General features: G+C 46.3%; 1 protein-coding gene across 1 annotated transcript in view; it reads left to right on the plus strand.

Moving 5' to 3' along the window:
• The first annotated feature begins 281 nt into the window (after positions 1-281).
• The window catches only part of LOC146830793 (E3 ubiquitin-protein ligase TRIM39-like), a 180471-nt gene continuing 162499 nt past the window's right edge, over positions 282-18253 (plus strand). The window contains exon 1 of the mRNA XM_085604956.1: positions 282-761. Within this exon, the coding sequence (XP_085461082.1) occupies positions 348-761 (414 nt within the window). The 5' untranslated portion in view covers positions 282-347. The remainder of the gene's footprint in view (positions 762-18253) is intronic.

An 18253-nucleotide genomic window follows, 5' to 3' on the forward strand; every position in this document is an offset into this window, starting at 1 on the left:
TTTTGCCCCATGGTGCGCCGCATTATAAATGCGGCGCATCCATGGTGGTGCAGCTGTGGTGCATAATAACTGGCGCATCCCTGCTGATATGCAGGGATGCGCCAGTCGTCATAAATCTGCCCCTCTGTGCTCTGTTGCGTCAGGCCTGAAACATTCAAAGTCCGCTTTAAACACTCCCTTATCAGCCAATGACACTCCCACGTCAGCGTTGGGCATGTACAGCAGCCAGTGAAACTGGGAGGGTCTGTAAGGAAAGCGAAACGGAAGGAGAAACAGACCCTCCCACTTCACAAACTGTTTCAATGAGAGACGAAACTTAACTTAACCGTGCGCATCGCAGGTTGACCATGGCTGCCTCCAACCAGCTTCGGAGCCTGAAGGAGGAGGCCACGTGCTCCATATGCCTGGAATATTTCACGGACCCCGTGTCTGTGGAGTGTGGACACACTTTCTGTCTGTCCTGTATCACTCAGTACTGGGAGGGGCTGCAGACAGACTTCCCCTGCCCTCAGTGCAGAGATCTCGCTCAGAACAAAATCTTCCGGCCCAACAGGCACCTGGCGAACATAGTAGAAACCCTTAAACAACTTCAGATACCGACTGCGACCCCCCAGGAGGCGAATATGTGCAGAGAACACGAAGAGAAACTGAAACTGTTCTGTGAAGATGACCAGGAGCCCATCTGTGTGGTCTGCAGCATGTCACGTGATCACACGGCTCACAAGATGCTCCCCATTCGAGAAGCTGCCCAGGAGTATAAGGTATGTGGTGCAGGTCATCTGAATTGGGTATGGCCGGGCTCTCACTGTTACCAAGTACAGAGTCTGTTAGGATTCAAACGTGCATGGATAATTAAAAAATAAAATTATATATATATATATATATATATATATATGTGTAAGGGCATACAAATCAAATGAACTGACAAACTCAGCATGATATAGTACCTGCCTAATGTTGTCCTATGCCAGTAATCTTCAAACTGTGGGCTGCCTCTTTGCTTTTCGGTAATTCTTTTAATATGTCCACAGAGTTGGACTGGGGCAGAAAATAGGCCCGTACGTCAAAATTAAAGTGGCTCCCGTTAGCGAATCAGAAAGCTCAGACATTGGCCCAGGTTTGCAAATTGGGGTTGTTTGAACTTGAAACGCTGTATAGCTGTTTTAGAAGGTATTGGGGACTACTTAAATGTGTGGTTGTTGCAGGCAATGTTTGTGGTAATGTCGGGGAAACCAAAAGTAAAACTAGCCCACCAGACCCCAAAACAGGCCCACAAACACCCCAAAATAGAGGGGCCACACACTGACTTGTCAGACCATCCCATGTGATGCTGCTTGATTGCTCTGTAGGCCAGGCCGTCCCTTGATGCCCCATACTCCGCGTTCTCACATGCAATATTTGGCTTGATATGTTTTGCACTGCAGTTTTAGTGTGATACATTTGAAAGCACTACTGTAAATTGCAGATTCTCCTAGCTAGTTGGTTAAGGAGTGTCCTGATTTTGTTACGCAGTCTTATTTCTCAGTGGTTATTCTACACAGCATTGTAAAGCATTACATTTTCCATAATCCTGCCCCCCAAGTAGCAAATGACCGAGAAAACGATCAACCTTTTAGCATAAATGTGGGCAGTGCTTATTTATGTAACTTCCTGTTTTCTTGATGCACAAATAAAGATACAATAGGGCAACCAATTTAGCGGACAGCGATTTAAGATAATCATTGTCATTCCAATTCAATGTAAAACTAAGTTAACATCCCAAATAGTGGAGCATCTAGGCTTGGGTGGATTCATGTACCTTATTCCGTTCAATAATCTGCACACCAGCAGACACTCTTCTTCCTTCATTGATTAAGTGGGTGTGCAACATATACTGTAGACTCAGTGGCTTGATTTAATGATACTTGGTGAAGAGTATGAATTCATTAATCTGTAATGTCTTATTTTAGACCCAGATGAGAATGGGTCATTAACGGTCAGCCGACCAACGTGGTTTCAGCTGTGATACAAGGGACATAGATTTGCATTTTCTGTGAATCCGTCTGACTCTAGCAGAGAGCTGCTTCGGCTGAACTTTTCCTATTTGGGATCTCAAACATTCATCGGAATTTCGCAAAAAGGTAGAGAAATTACTCAAAGTTGGGCCGGTTGAGCTTACCAGTGTGGTTTCCCAAGAAAAGGCAACTAATTAGATAACCAGTCTTTAATCTGCAGGACAAAAACAAAGTGGACCGTCAAAGAACATAGGAATTTGTTTGACCTTATTTGCATCCCCATCAAAACAATAAAGCCCACATAGGAGTATAATTCAGATGACACTGTAGCAGCCAGTGCTTGCCGCAGGATATTGATCTCATTAAGCAGGGTGTCAATTCTGGCATTTTGTTGAATCGTCCCATCTCTAGTAGGTGCTATTTGCATTACAATCTCTTAAGAGCTGGCTGTAGTGGGTCTTTCCAGGGTCTCTGAGGATGGGGAAGTCGGACGGCCGCCAGCCAAAGCTGACTTTTGAAGCGCGGAAGGCCGCGCGCTCACAGGCGGAGCGGGAGGAAGAATGCATGAAACCACAGCCTCCTTCCACTGCAGACCTTAAGGAGCTCCTGCTCGTCATGCAGTCCAGTTTGACCTCCATCGAATCTAAGATGGACTCCATGAATGCTCGGCTGGACGGACTCACGCAGAGGGTAGACAGGCATGATGACCGGCTGACGGAAGTGGAACGCCGGATTTCGGATCTCGAGGACACTGCCAGTGCCACCACTTCCCGGACTTCGGACATGGAGAGGGCCCTCAGGGCCCTGGCGGCCAAGAATGAGGATTTGGAATCCCTCTCTCGCCGTAATAACCTCCGAATCCTTGGGGTGTCCGAGACGACGGCCACGGGGCGCATGGAGGACTTCGTGGAGCGTCTCCTGGTTACGGTGTTTGGGAGAGAGGCTTTCTCGCCGGTTTTGGTGATTGAGTGGGCGCACCGTGCCCTGTCTGTGCGACCGGTCCCCGGGGCCACCCCCGTCCGATAATAGCCTGGATACTAAACTATCGGGACCGCGACGCCGCCCTCCGCCTGTTCAGAGAGCATGGGCAGCTCAGATTTGAGAGCATGGAAATCTCACTCTACCCCGATTTTACCATGGCGGTGCAAGAGCAACGGCGAAAATTCATCCCAATCAAAAAGAAACTGCAGCAGCTCAACTTACCATATGCTATGCTTTTCCCGGCACGGCTTAAAATCACGCATTTGGGGGAACAGCTGTTTTTCAATACCCCCCAGCAGGCACGGAACTTTCTTAAAAGCTTGCCTAGACAGCCGCCAACCCGCGCCTCACCCTCCCGCCCCTTTGAGGAGCATGGTGGGGCCTCCGACATAGAATGATGTACTGCTGCACCGGCCCTACATTTACCTTTACACAGTGGACAGAAGCCTACCATCAAGATGTGCTCTATCCTGGACGCACCCCTTGTGGCATTGCAGCTGGGTGCGGAGGGGCAGAACTGCGGCACGGACACTGAACGGGATGGAATGCATGCCACCCTGAGGGGAGGCCCCCCACCCCCCCCTCTGCTCGTTTTACCTGAGGGGTGTGCTGTACTGGTTGGGATGGGTTTGGGAAGTCTTTTGTCCCAGCATTGTGTCCCGCACGCTAGGAATGACTTTAAGCTGCAGGAAACCGAGAATTCCGCATTGGTCACCCATTAAGCTATAGACTTACTATATGTACTGGCTCGAGATGTATTTCATATGTTGCCCGAACACCCTCGCTAATGCGAGGAGGAATTGGAAGCCCTCTGGAACCCACCTATTAGGTGAACCCTACTTATTGTTTGTACATTTTGGATGGGGTTGAAGAGTTTTGGTTGCGGGATCTTCTCCCTTAGTTTTGTTGTTCTGAGTGAAGGGAGGGGGTCTCTTGGGGCACAGGGATGGGAGGAAGGGGGGAGGGAAGGGAACCACGGCAGAATTGGGCTGCTGATGGGGGAGGGGGGAGTTTCCTTATGGCCATAGAATCGTATGGAGTTGTGATCTGCCACGAGACACTGGTCCGCAGACCCTAGAAGGAGAACACTTCGATGCATGCCACTCGCCACACACACAAGATGCTTCTGTGATCTCATGACAGCCGATGTAATGGAACCTCCGGCTCACCCTACATACCGCTTCCTCACATGGAACATACGGGGCCTTGGGGACCCGCGTAAGCGCCGCCATATATTGGCGTATTTGGACCGGCACAATATCCAATGCGCAATGCTGCAAGAAACCCACTTTAGTCCTAGTACGACACCTACATTTACTTCTCGATGGGCCAGTCATACCAGTTTTTCTTCCTACTCCTCGTATGCTCGAGGCACGTGTATCCTCGTGAAGAAAACTCTCCCATATACTCCTATTGGGTCCCTGACGGACAAGCTGGGACGGTATTCTATGATCTGGGGAAGATTAGCTGCGCAGACCTTCACATTTGTCCCATGTTATGGGCCTAATTCTGATGACCCTGAATTCTTTAGAGTACTCTGGGGTAAAATACTGGAGATAGGATACACGCACTTGCTATGGGGAGGGGATCTAAACGTCACTCTTGAACCTGAGTTAGACCGGTCACACCCTCAACCCCGTCATTGGTCCACATCCCAATCCACTTTAAAAATGATCGTAGCTGATCACGAATTGGTCGATGCATGGCGACATAAGCACCCGTCACAGAAAGAAGGGACTTGCTTTACCACTGCACGGGCTTCCTGGTCCAGAATTAATGTGTGGCTGATCACTAAGGGGCTTCTGCCATGGCTGTCACACGCCCTCCATCTCCCTCGCACTTACTCTGATCATTCCCCGGTACTAATTGGTCTTACCCCTCCACATGAAAGCTCCCCTTTCTTGAATTGGCGTTTGAATCCACGCTCCTTGCTGGACCCAGTGTTTAAGCAAGAGATTGATCAGGAGATCACAGACTTTTTCCCGCGCAATGAAAGTTCGGTGGAGACTTACTCCACTGTTTGGGAGGCATTTAAAGTAACTATACGAGGCCTGTGTATCGCCAAGAGCGGGGGAATTCTGAAAGATATCAAAACAAGACTGCGGAGACTTGAGGGTGAGCTCCGCCATGTTGACCTACAACTTCAAACAGCACCGACGACTGAATTACGGGCGCAGTTTAGGAGTCTGCTAAATGAGTATCAAGACACAGCAGAACAAGAGTGCAGATTCAGGGGGAAGTATTTTCGGGCGCGTCAGTATGGAGAGGGCGACAGACCGGGCAGGGGACTGGCATCCCTTGTCCGACCCCCGCGTTTCTCAAATACAGTCCTTGAGATTGAGGACTCAGATGGCCTGATCCATAGAGATACAGCGGATATAGTGGCTACCTTCCGAAACTTTTATAGGTGTCTATATAAGACTCAACGGGATCATTCGACTGAATTTGACTCCTTTTTTGATGACACTGCGATTGTGTGGTTGGGGGATGGGTAACAAGAATTCTTGCTACGTCATCACGAGGATGAGGAGATAATAACCGCAATTATGCAGCTCTCCTCTGGAAAGGCGCCGGGTCCGGATGGCCTTCTGGTGGAGTTCTATAAAACCTTCCATCACCTGCTCATCCCGGTTCTGCGACATGTATATGAGGAGGCCAGGGAGTCTGGGGCTCTCCCCCCTTCTATGAGAGAAGCTCATATTATCTCCATACCCAAACCAGGGAAAGACGCTAAATATTGTGATTCGTACAGGCCCCTATCTTTAATAAAAGTAGATGCGAAAATCCTCGCTAAATTAATTGCCAACCGCATCAGCCCCCTGATGACCGCCCTGGTCCTCCCGGACCAGTCCGGCTTTGTCCCTATTAGGGGAACCTCCCACAACTTGCGCACGCTGTTTGCGCTATTGCAGGACGTGTACCCGGAGGCCAACGCCGCAGCAATTTTTCTAGACGCCACGAAGATTCCCTGGAGTGGGATTACCTCGCCTTCGTGCTGCAGAGAATGGGATTCCCCCCCCCCCCCCTTTTGGCCTGGATCAATCTGCTGTATTCAGGTTTGCAGGCCCGGATCCTTATTAATGGGGCACGCTCGACTCCCTTCACGATAACCAGAGGCACTCGACTGGGTTGCCCCCTGTCGCCTCTTCTCTTTGCTATCGCCATTGAACCACTGGCAGCCAAAATTCGCCAACATCATCGGGAACATGCCCTGATATATCCGAACCGACTAATCTTAATATGCCTTTATGCTGATGACTTGACACTATATCTGCGGGATCCCGTTGTTAGTCTCAATCCGATCCTCCAAGTGTTGATACTGTTTGGTAGACTGTCGGGAGTAAAAGTAAATTGGAGTAAATCCCAGATATTTCCCTTGACTGCCTCCACCCCGAGATTTGAGCCTGACTATCCCTTGGCTTGGTGCGCTGAATCTGTCACGTACCTGGGCATCCGGGTCTCCCGCTGCCGGGAAGAGCTGATGAGAGATAATTATGGCCAGGCATTGGATCAATTGACGGATAAAATAACTAGATGGATTGCGATGCCCCTATCCATGGCCGCCCGGGTGTCTTTGGTTAAGATGGTGATTTTACCCAAACTTCTCTACCTGTTCACTAATATACCCTACGCTCCGAGCCGCCACTTCTTTAGCAGCATTAAATCACAGCTGATCAGACTGACATGGGGCGGGAAGAAGCCCAGACTGGCTTGGGAGATCCTCACGCGTCCCTTTGTCGACGGAGGACTCAAGGTCCCTGACATCAAATTATATTACATATGCGCACAGGCCCAATTTGCGGCCTACTGGCTCCATCCCCCCCATACATGCCTCATTTAGCAGTGGAGGATGGATATATGGCTCCTATTCCCTATTCGGCCTATTTAAGTGCCCCCACTGTACCCAGACACCTGGCCTCGACTACCGTCCAATGCACGGTTCGTGCTTCGTGGGACTTGGCGCAGAGACTGCAAACCACCCTTTTATATTCACCTCTAATACCCCTGTGAGGAAGACAGGATATACCAGTTACACAGGAGGGAGGATGCTGTCGGATGTTGCGCAGGGTGTCGCGGCTCACTTGGGGTCAGCTATATACTCGCGGGACCTTTTGCACTTGTGACGAGTTTTTTGGAACCTCTTCCCCCCACTCCGCTAGAGCGGTTCTACTATGTGAGGTTACGCCAAGATGTCCGGGCCCTTGTGTCCTGCTTTCCTCTCGAACCGCCTATCATGGCCCCCCTGCATGTCTTAATGCAGCAGGACCCCCCAGAGCATGTAGTTTCAAAGCTGTATATCACCTCTCAGAGGGAAATGGACTGGGACCCAGCCCCGGCCAAGGCCAGATAAGAGGCAGACTTGGGACACCCCCTCACGGAAGAACAGTGATCCTTCTGCTGTTGGCAGACTGGCGACATTTCGGCTAACAGCAGACTGCGACTCATACATTATAGATATTTACACCAACTCTACTACGCACCTGCCCGATTGTATCGCCTCCGACTGCGTGATAATGACAGCTGTGACCGATGCGGAGCAGACGGGGCAGGATTTGGACACTTGGCCTGGAATTGCCCACTGATCCGGCGGTACTGGTGGGAGGTATTTGGCTCATTGGGCGAGATGACTGGGGCGCACGTGCCGGATACCCCGCTGGTGGCACTTTTAGGGTACACTGAGAAAGTGCCAGTTAAGATCCACAAATACACCTCATTGGCCCTTCTATTAGCAAAAAGACGGATTGCTTGCCGATGGGGGCGAGGGCGGGCTCCAAAATTTAAGGAGTGGATGAATGATCTCATACTTTTCCAAGATCAACTTCATACGTATGCGGAACTTATACCACCCACAACTCGACCGCGAGACATTTGGGCCCCTCTACAAACTTATCTCCTGAAGTATACTGCTATGGACGACCCCAACCTGACCCAACCGCGGTTGAGGGGGGGAGACAGGGAGGGGAGGGACTCGGAGTAGAAGCTGGCATCTGGTGGGTGGGAGGGGATGGTTTGGTGGGTGCTGTGCCAATTGTGGACTTGAGGGCGGCGGGGGAGGAGACTGGGGTACATGGAGAGATCTGTGGCAGAGATAGTGATTTCAGATGATGACTAGTGGCGTGGGATCTGTGGCCTTGGTTTGTTTCATGGGGGGGGTTTTCCTTTTTTCTTCTTTGGGGTTTTACTTTGGCATTGCATTATTGATGTTTACTAGAGACCTGAGGCGTCAACTGACTGTATTGCCTGACCTCCTTACGCGGCCGGCCCGATGGTTTGTAGGCGGCTTGCTATGATTCCTCCCCTACTCCCTCTAATCTGAATTCATATGAACCGCAATGCCGGCCCGCTGGATGTAGGCATTTTGCTGTGTCAAGTTGGGAAACAGACAATAAAGGTCTAGTTGGAAAAAAAAAAAGAGAGAAAAAACTGGTAGGCAAGAATGTAAAATTTCATAGCTATAGAGAAGAAAAGTTCCAATTCTATTAAGAACTCTGAGGCGAGGATAATGCATTTCTTTCTTCACCTTATTACTCATGCAAAAAGAAATATTGATGGACAGAATGCAGAACAATGTCATACATTCACCCAGTACAGAGATCTGGGCCTAAATTAATCGTTTTCTTTTGCTCCCCAAGCCATTCCAGTTTGAACCCAGCCATATGCAAACCAGTCTTGACCCTGCGTCTAATGGAAACAGTCTAGCCCGAACTGCCAGGCCAGGTCCTCCGTGGACTGGAAACAAGCATCCTAGGACCGGTTTCGGGGTTTCACCCCTCATCAACCAGGATAGCTTAACTCCAGTGGCACGGAGAGCACGGGACCACGTCTGAGCATACCCGTCCCACTCAGGGTGAGAAATGCAAAAAGAACAATTGATGGACAGAATGCAGAACAATGTCGTACATTCACACCAGTACATAGAACTGAGCCTAAATCCAATGTTTTTTAGCTCCCCATGTAATTTCAGTTTGAACCCAGCCATATCTAAATCACTCTTGACCCTGCGCCCAATGGGAACAGTCCACCCGAACTGCGAGGCCAGGTCCTCACTGGACCGGAAACAAGCATCCTGGGACCGGTTTTAGGGCATCACCCCACATCAGCCAGGCTAGCTTGAATCCAGTGGCACAGTGAGCCCGGGCCTAAATCCAATGTTTTTTGGCTCCCCGTGTCATTCCTGTTTGAACCCAGCCATATCTTAATCACTCTTGACCCTGCGCCCAATGGGAACAGTCCACCTGAACTGCGAGGCCAGGTCCTCACTGGACTGGAAATAGGCATCCTGGGACCGGTTTTGGGGCATCACCCTCCTCACTGGACCGGAAACAAGCATCCTAGGACCGGTTTTAGGGCATCACCCCACATCAGCCAGGCTAGCTTGACTCCAGTGGCACAGTGAGCCCAGGACCCACGTCTGGGCATACCCAGAGCACTTGGGGCGAGAAAGCAAAAGACACACAGATGATGGACGGAATGCAGAGTAAATCAAACATTCTTCCCCAGTCAATAGATCTGGATTCAATCCATTGTTCTTTTGCTCACCATGCCACCCCAGTTTAGACTCAGCCATATGCAAATCAGTCTTGACCCTGTGCCTTATGGGAACATGCCAGACTGAACTGCCAAGCCAGATCCTCACTAGAAACAAGCATCCTGGGACCGGGTTCGTGGCATCACCCCATATCAGCCAGGCTAGCTTGAATCCAGTGGCATAGTGAGCCTGGGACCAACATCTGGGCATACCCGGCGCACTTAGGGTGAGAAATTTCAGTGAATTTCTAAGGTTTTTTTAAATTCTATTTCCTAACTATAACGTCCCAGTAACCTTTGTTTTTTTCAGTGAATTTCTTAAGTTTTTAAATGCTAATTGTTAACTATAACGTTCCTGTATCCTTTGTTTTTTTACAGTTTCTAAGCTTTTTTCAAATTCTATTCCTAAATTGTAATGTCCATTTTTTTGTAAGTAAACCTCTTAAGATTTTCGTACTTTCGTTCTATAATTGGATATAATCATGTTTTGATTTCATGTGTGTTTATCAGAAAATACATTAATAACTGGTTTTATTTTTAACAATTTTGTAAGTCGGCACAACATTGTTGCATTTACAGTGGAGATTCTGTAATCATTAAATGTATGTCACATACTGAAAAATAAACTTAAGGACATTTTTTAAATAAGGTTTACCTCTAAATATATAGTAGAATATTGGTTTAACTTTTCTTTCTATGATTATTTTAGAAGAAAGCCACCTAATTAAAGAAACCTTTGCAAGCCTGATGTCGCTTTTCCCTCGCACTGTCTTGGTGTACTCTAATATATGCCAAAGACAGAAATGGAAGCGATCAAATCAATTCTGTCCACAGATTGACAAAGCTAGGAAACAAGGTTAATGAAGCTGTTTCTGCATTCCTCAGAGACCATCGCATGGGTTGTATTTACAGATGAAGGCAACAGGGTGTTTTGAAGTAAACTGAAACTCTGCATCCGATCCGATGTGTAGCTACCATATACACACAACGAATGCAACGGCTCTGGTCGGAGTTACCCTACTATCTAAAATATAGTGAATTTTTTTTCAAAAGTTTATTTTTGTTTTTGTTTTTAACAATCTTCCCGACGACGTCTCGATCCCTGTGCATATGCCGTGAAAACGGAAAACAAAAGCAGACATTCAATGACCATCAACACATCCAAAAATAATATGTAAAAAAAACCTTCTGATCATTGCACTACACATATTACTACATACATAATTCTTTCAATTCATGTTTAAACTCATATTTTTGTACTAAGTTTCTTTAAAAACAATCTTTCAGACCTATTTTCCGTTTTCATGGTTATTTGGGACGTCACAATGACGTTGCTAACCGCGACAATCGCGCCTTTTCCACAAAGTGAAAACCCATATATGCACAAACATTGCAGCATTTTACACATTAGAGGTTTATTACTGTACACTTTAAACTCATGTTTTTCTAGTGTATTTCTAGAACAGTGATACCCAAATATGGCCCGGGAGCCGTATGCGGCCCTCCTGACCTTTACATGCAGCCCCCTGGGTAGCAGCAGCACAAGGCTGCTGTTTACTCAACTTAGCACTAAGATTAGAAAAAAATAAAAAATACAGCAACCCCTTATTTACAGGTTAATTGCAGTTAAGGAAAGGAAGTAACTATGCTTGTAACTTTAGGAACACTGTCATTTTTAAAGACCGCACACGTATAAAAATACAAGTGTCTTTTCAAAATTCAAAAAGTGTATTTTTGGATACAGCCAGGACGCTGCCACACAGGCACTTTTAATAGAGGTTAGAGTAGTTTTAAATTGTTTTTGATGGACCCTAGTGGACACTGATACTCATTATGGAATATCCTTATTTATAGCTCACCGCTGGCTAACTAGATATACAGCCTAAGATTCCCTGCACGGACTTTACTCCAAATCTTGCACGTTGAGTAAGTATGGTAGACACTTAAGCGTTTACCGGGACGGCGGTAGCACTGAGACCAACGCTATAGCCTTCCTCAATCATCACTTGGGTGGCGCCCACGCGCAGATTTATGGCATAAATTAAGATTGTACTATGTAACTTTTTAGCTCTAGCCTAGCGATGCAGCACGTATGTGCTGCCATCGCTTTGCGAGGCATGCAGTATACACTGTAGTGTGGAAGCTCCGCCCACTCTCTGCCCATTAACTTTTGTCTTAAATGCTGCCTTCCGATTGGTTTGAGGCTTGTTAGTCCCTCCTCAGTCATCATTTGTATCCTTCCACGGCTACTGGCCCCTTTACTCCTAACACTATTTTTTTTCCCTGTCCCCCCCCCCGCCCCCTCAGTCTGTGACTTCTCGCACCCCACCCCCACTCCGTGTCTTTTTGTGTCTTCAATGCAATAGGACTCGTGTAAATCATGACATGCTTTGTTTACGTTTAGCGTGCCGTGCCACTGGTCCGACTCCCTGTTGCTGTCTCAAACCGTGGGGGAGGCTGGCCAGTTATCGTCAATAAAGAAGGAGCTGGGAGGGCAGCCCATTGTTTAGCACCTTTGCCACCGCGCCCCGCTATTGCAGTCAAAGGACGCCCCTGCTGAGAGACCGGAGGCAAAAGAGTCGACCTCCGAACAATCGGCCAGTGCCACCGGTCCGCTGAGGCAGCCGTGACCCAAAACGCCTGCTCCGAAAATCCTCACATGTTTATTAACTCGAGGACAGGCTGCAGGAGAGGTTAGAGCAGTGGATTCACTTAGACGCAATCTTGCCCCGCATATTATGCTTTAGAGTAAAGTTGATTGATTGGTTGAAACATGACTAGGAATATGATGGAATTGAGAAATATGAAAGATAAAATACCAGTAACACCATCCATTGGTGCACTGCGAATTTACTTTTCAATAGCACATCAGCAGCATTTTTGCTCACTGTTATCTTTGATATGCTTATGATGCTATGTCTGTGCCGTGGGATCTCTCCATATCACCAATCATTTTTACTTCTGGAATCCCAATTTTGTGAATCAATAACATCTGAAATGTTTTTTCATACGTGGTGATGTCTCCCTGCCTACAGAACACGTTGGCTTCCTTGCAAGGGCAAGGTGTTTGAAAACAGCACAAGGCCAGATGATTGTAAAGGGCCCCCTTACAGTCCATGGGGGGAGGGGTGGAGGCTAAGATTTTGTTACCCCACTGACGCATTGGTGTAACTTGGAACAGCATGCATGCTGTGTTCATCGCACATCATTCCTCTGTGGTGTCCCCAACACAGAATTGACGGCAGAAGATGTACATGCTTATTTGAGTTAGCACTTATTCTGTGACTTAATAACACACTCAGCAAAGACCTCCACGTGCGATATTTAGCATTATAAGCTTGCAATTACCGCGTCTCTCATAACAAGCTGCTTAGATTTCAGAATGCTTGGGGTATTGTACTGTACAGAGATACCAGTGCAAGTTTTAATTCTGAAGTTTGTAGATTGGGTGCCATGACCCCACTGTGCAAAATGTAAGAGCGTTTACAGGTTAGAACATTATTTAAACTGCGCAATTTCTCGTATGGCTTGGAGTTCAAGCCGCTCATGCATATAGATGACTTAAATCCATACAAACAGAAAACTCTGGAGGTGTTAAAGCCAGACCTAATGTCGTTGCCGGTGTTTGTTCAACCTTGACATTCCAGTGAATGTTAGCCCGATCTCAAACCATAACAAGTTTTGCAGATCATATTTGTTTCGCAGATCATATTTCAAGATCGGCTCGTGTCTTTCTCGAGGACAGAACACACTTATGTTTCAGTCTAGCGATTGCTCATGATCAGTTTCAGTTTCATACAACACTGTTCTTTACCTCCACATGCCTCTGCTGCTCCTCGTCTCTGACAAAGTAACACAAGCATTTGCAAAGCTAGCTGGTCCGACTTATGCTGCCAGCCTTTTGACTTTGTCAATGCATATTGGTTTTTGTAAAACTTTATTGTTTGGGACTAACAGTTACCTTAACCCCTTTCCATGGTGCCCCACTGAGAACAAACGCTCTTTTCATCCGGTTATAGCGGTTTTGTAAGGCTAAATGAGAAGAGTTAATATAACATCCAGAATAATGTGCTGCATGGCTAAATTCTTTTAAGATCATAAAGGCGAGACTGTTGCATTGAAAATGCTTGCTTGATATAGCGGTCACTAATTTCGGCAGAGAGCACTCTGGTTACGATTGCGGTCCGATGTATGACCTCATAACCGCCCAATATAAATTGATAACTTGATAGCTTGTGCCTCTACCATTTGGCCGCACTTAGATCCCCCCTACATATAGTCTTTGTTCGTACTTGATTGCGGTTGATGATGTGAAACCCCATAGTTCTGTATTGTATGTTTCGCGGTATTTCAGGACATACACTGAATTAATTGGCGCATCACTTAGCTCTAACCTCACCTCTTTTTCTCATAGACATTAGATATTCTAAAGAAGCAACCACAGATACTAACAATCTACATTAACGGCTTAGTTTAACTACATAATGAACTATAAATAGGTCTAACATTGCTATCCGACATTGTAATTTACAGAAATCCTAACATTGAAGCCACTACTGCACGTGGAAATTTCCCTGCCATGCTTAGTCTGGGACGGAATTGTAACCAGCCAGAAGGTATGTCCCCTGCCCAATGGTTGATAATATGGTTTACAATTGATACAGATGAGACCATACTTGTATTTATATATCATATTTATACATATTCTAGGCTCCAAAGACTTTGTCATACTTACAAAGGTAGGCCTGGTCCAATACCCAGTTTTAACTCATAACCACATTTTTAATATAAAACTTACACGTCCGTTTTCTCCTGAATCGCCCACATTCTAGTTACGGTTTTCACTCTTTCCAACTTTCGGGCACAATATTGTTATGCTCACCACGTCTGGCATTATTCATGACCGTGGAATCATAGACAGGATTTCATATGATTCTCGCCTGTTTACTCATTTGTCCCCTCTGTTCCCCGTTGCTTTGACACACATTTAAATCACTGTCACCGACTAGTGATTGATTGATGCAAGTACACTGATCTGTTTTCACATTTCTTGACTTAATAAGCATCACTAAGGATTGTTTGGTGCGTAAACACTGATCTGTCGTTATACGTATTGACATGATATGCACAGTTGGGATCTCACTACAGTCACACAGTAATGTACCACTGTTGCCTAGATGTATGGGCTTATACTCAGTGTTCACATATTTTCCAGCCCTGAAGAAGTCGCGGGTCTCTTGTCCCGATCGACGAAGCACGTGTTGGCTGGAGTATCCTCAACAAGAAATCATTAAAACAAAACATTTATGATATGCCTGGTTCCTCAATATAAGTTATTTACTTGTTACACTGTTTATAAGTGTGCCAGGGTTTGTTAAGAATTAGTGTATTTTATTACCTGTAGAACCATTTAACCTTAAAATTATAGCAGTGCATTCAGAAGTAATTTTGAAGTGATGATTTTCAAACATTAATTTAGAAACGTTCATGCTTCACAACTTCCCCCCCACCCCCACCCTGACAACAATGCCATTAGTGATTATATCCAAGCACAGGAGATGATTTTGTACAGCACGTATCTTGAAGTCATGTATTTAGAGATCCTCTTATATGTGATAATGAAGAAAAAGGAGGGAAATTGAAATAAAACAATTGCCCAGAGTCACACAATTTGGTCCAGTGGAGAAGCCGGAATTCATTCCAGGTTTTCTAGTTTCACATTGCGCAATTGAGTTAAGCCAATAGATATACATGCTTCACTTCCTCTACACCCCCTTTACACCCCACCTCCCCCGCTGGCATCAATGCAGGCCTCGGTCACACCAAAGACCAAACTCTGCGGCCCCCGGGAACATATTTGTGAGTACCCATGTTCTAGAAAACCATCTCTAAAAAACCATTTTCGCGATGAGACCAGAGTTCACGAAGACATTGGTCATCGCGAGCCCCGCGGTTACGTCAGGAAAGCTGAAAGCAAAATCAAATTCAATAGCCACCACCACATGAAAAAATTATAACTATATAATTAATTGTAATCATGACAGTAGATAACTCACTATATAAATAACTCTATAAAAACATTTATCAGTATCTCTATAACAAAGCATACTAATGATTCATTCATATATTTTTTTATATTTTCACCAATATTCCGGCCAACGTTGATAGTTGCAACAAAACCCTCAGTAGTTGTTGCATTTTCACAGGGCTAGAGGCTCAGAATCTTGCTATAGCAAAGGTAGATTTGGAGACACAGAACCTGTGGTTTAAATGCACATCTCTCTACATCGCTTTATGGATATTGATTCAGTGAATGGCTCTTGATTCAGGGCTGTTCTGGATTCAGAGCTGTTCCACCACCTACCTCCCCATCTCCCTGGACAGGTGTAGAAGCCATGGTAATTCTTGAGGCCTTTGAGAGCGACTGAAAGGGACACACTCGTGTATGCTTGCCGGAAGGAGGAGGTCAGGGATGTAGCAGGCTCACCAAATCAAGCTATAGTCAATAACTTGTACAACAAGCATCTGCAATGCAATAGGTCTCGCATTTACACAAGTTTGAGCTATTAGCATTGTAAGTGACTGCCTTTTATTTATATTTTGGTTTTTAAAACATAAATACAATATTTACAATGCCAATAGCTTAAACTCTCGCAAATGCGTGGCCTATTGCATTCCAAATGCTTGTTTAAAAGTGTGATTGGGGGGGTGCAAACAGAAGGTAGCAGAAGGAACACAGACAGGAAGGGTGTGGGGAAGCAAAACTGGGGATGTTGGACGAAAAAACGATGGAACGGTGGGGGAAGGGGCACAGAGGGCATAGGGAAGCAAATGATAGACAGCAATGTGGCGGGCAGGGGAGAAAAGCGAATGAGCGAGAGCAAAGTTAAGCTGGAGAGGAAAGCACACCTTTTATGGGTATTCTGAGCTGAGGAGCAAAGCGCAGTGAGCTGCCACTTTGCAACTGGAGAACTGCTCAATAAAGCGCTCCAATACCTTCTGGTCGGGTTCACACTTGCAGTTGCAGGAGAGTGTGTCCAAAGAGACATTTGCAGCCAAAGACTATCTTGCTTTTTTGGATCCATCTCACAGAGGATACAATTGAGAGAAGAGGGTAAAAGCCCTTTGTTGAAGTCATGGTTTTTAGCAAGTGAGCGGAGTAGCTAACATAAAGCATATTCATGTTTAACATAGATGTTCGTTCAGAAAATAAAGACGTCAGATCTAGCGGAATTTACATCACGCACCTTTGACCTCCCTAAAGGCATCGCTGAGTTGCCCCCTTCTGTCTCCTATGGCCCCTGAAGAGCGCCCCGTTTGCTACCAGTTAAACATACAGGTAGTCACAACTGCGCATGAGAGGCCGTCCTGCAGTAAGAGAAGCTCATTAAAGAAAATGGTGCTCATTGACTTAAGAAGACGTACCGTGTAACAACCGAAGTAAAAGGGCCAATCCTCATGGGAGGTACAAATGAAGACAAGGCGGTACTAAGGAGAGACTAACAAGCCTAATAACGAATCACAAGCCAGCCTTTATGAAGGACAATGACACAAGCCTGTGGAAAATGTGGGCGGGGTTTCAAGCACATACTCCAATATAGCATGGCTCGCAGAGCAGCGCATGCGCTGCCTAGACTTGACCTAAAAAGTGATGTATGGAATGCTTGAATAATGCAGCCTTAGTAATTACCAGTGGCTGAGATTGATTCAAGCATTCCGCCCATCGTTTTTTTTCTATACCTTAGTGTGTCGCCCTAAGTGGGACACGTGCACACTGAAACCAAGCAATTCCTGCATGATGGGCCATAACTAGGGGAAAACCGGTCCTGGTTGTTTGTGTTCCAGTTCAGGGAGGACCTGGCCTGGCCTGGCTGTTCAGGCTGGACTGTTTCCATTGGATCAGGGTCTAGACTGATTTGCATATGGCTGGGCCCTGAACTGAGGTGGCATGGTGTGCAAAATAACGATGGACTAGAAAGTGGCCCCAAAAATTTACCAGTGGCTGAAATTAATTGAAGAACTTCATCATTTTGTATATACTTTAGGCTCTCCTTTCTATGCCATATCTCCCCTCCACAGCAAACTCCATCCTTAGTTGGTCAGAAATCCTGGAACATAGTAATGCTCGAAATACCTAGAACCTACATTGAGAACAAATCAACTCTCATGTAACTTTCAAAGTCTGTGATGCTCCTCCAACCACCAAATGCTTGGACAATGAATGATCAACTGATTCAGTGTCCATCAACAACTAGTGCCTCTCCTGTGCGAGATGCAGTGATTATTGGGTTCCAGACAGTAGACTACATCTCATAGAGCTGCAGATGAAGGTAGAAAGTGGGAGGAGTGGGGTTACTGTGGCAGCTCTTGCAACTACAAAGGAATGATGGATGACCTGACACCCCCATCAAAGAAATAACTGTTAGTGGAAGCGGGAGGGAGAGTAATAAAGAAAAGCAGGTGCCCAGGTCAGCAGAGACTTCGGCAACCTCCCCGAAACCCTTGCACTATTTTGGATCACCACACACCGATGATAATAAAGAATCAAGCACTCATGCTCTCAAATGAGCAAAGAGGCCTCTCATTCACCCTGCAGGTCCACCTTCTTAACATGTCCCACACATATGGAATCAAAAGACCCTGGTTAAGGAAGACTGCAGAGATAGTCTGTAGATTGTGTGTTGTAAGTGGCATGCATGCCATTCTTGCCTGGTATAGCCCTTAACTTGAAGTTACTCAGCCAACCTATG

The sequence above is a fragment of the Triturus cristatus genome, chromosome 5_1 (assembly GCF_964204655.1).
Source record: "Triturus cristatus chromosome 5_1, aTriCri1.1, whole genome shotgun sequence".
Classification (NCBI taxonomy): Eukaryota; Metazoa; Chordata; class Amphibia; order Caudata; family Salamandridae; genus Triturus; species Triturus cristatus.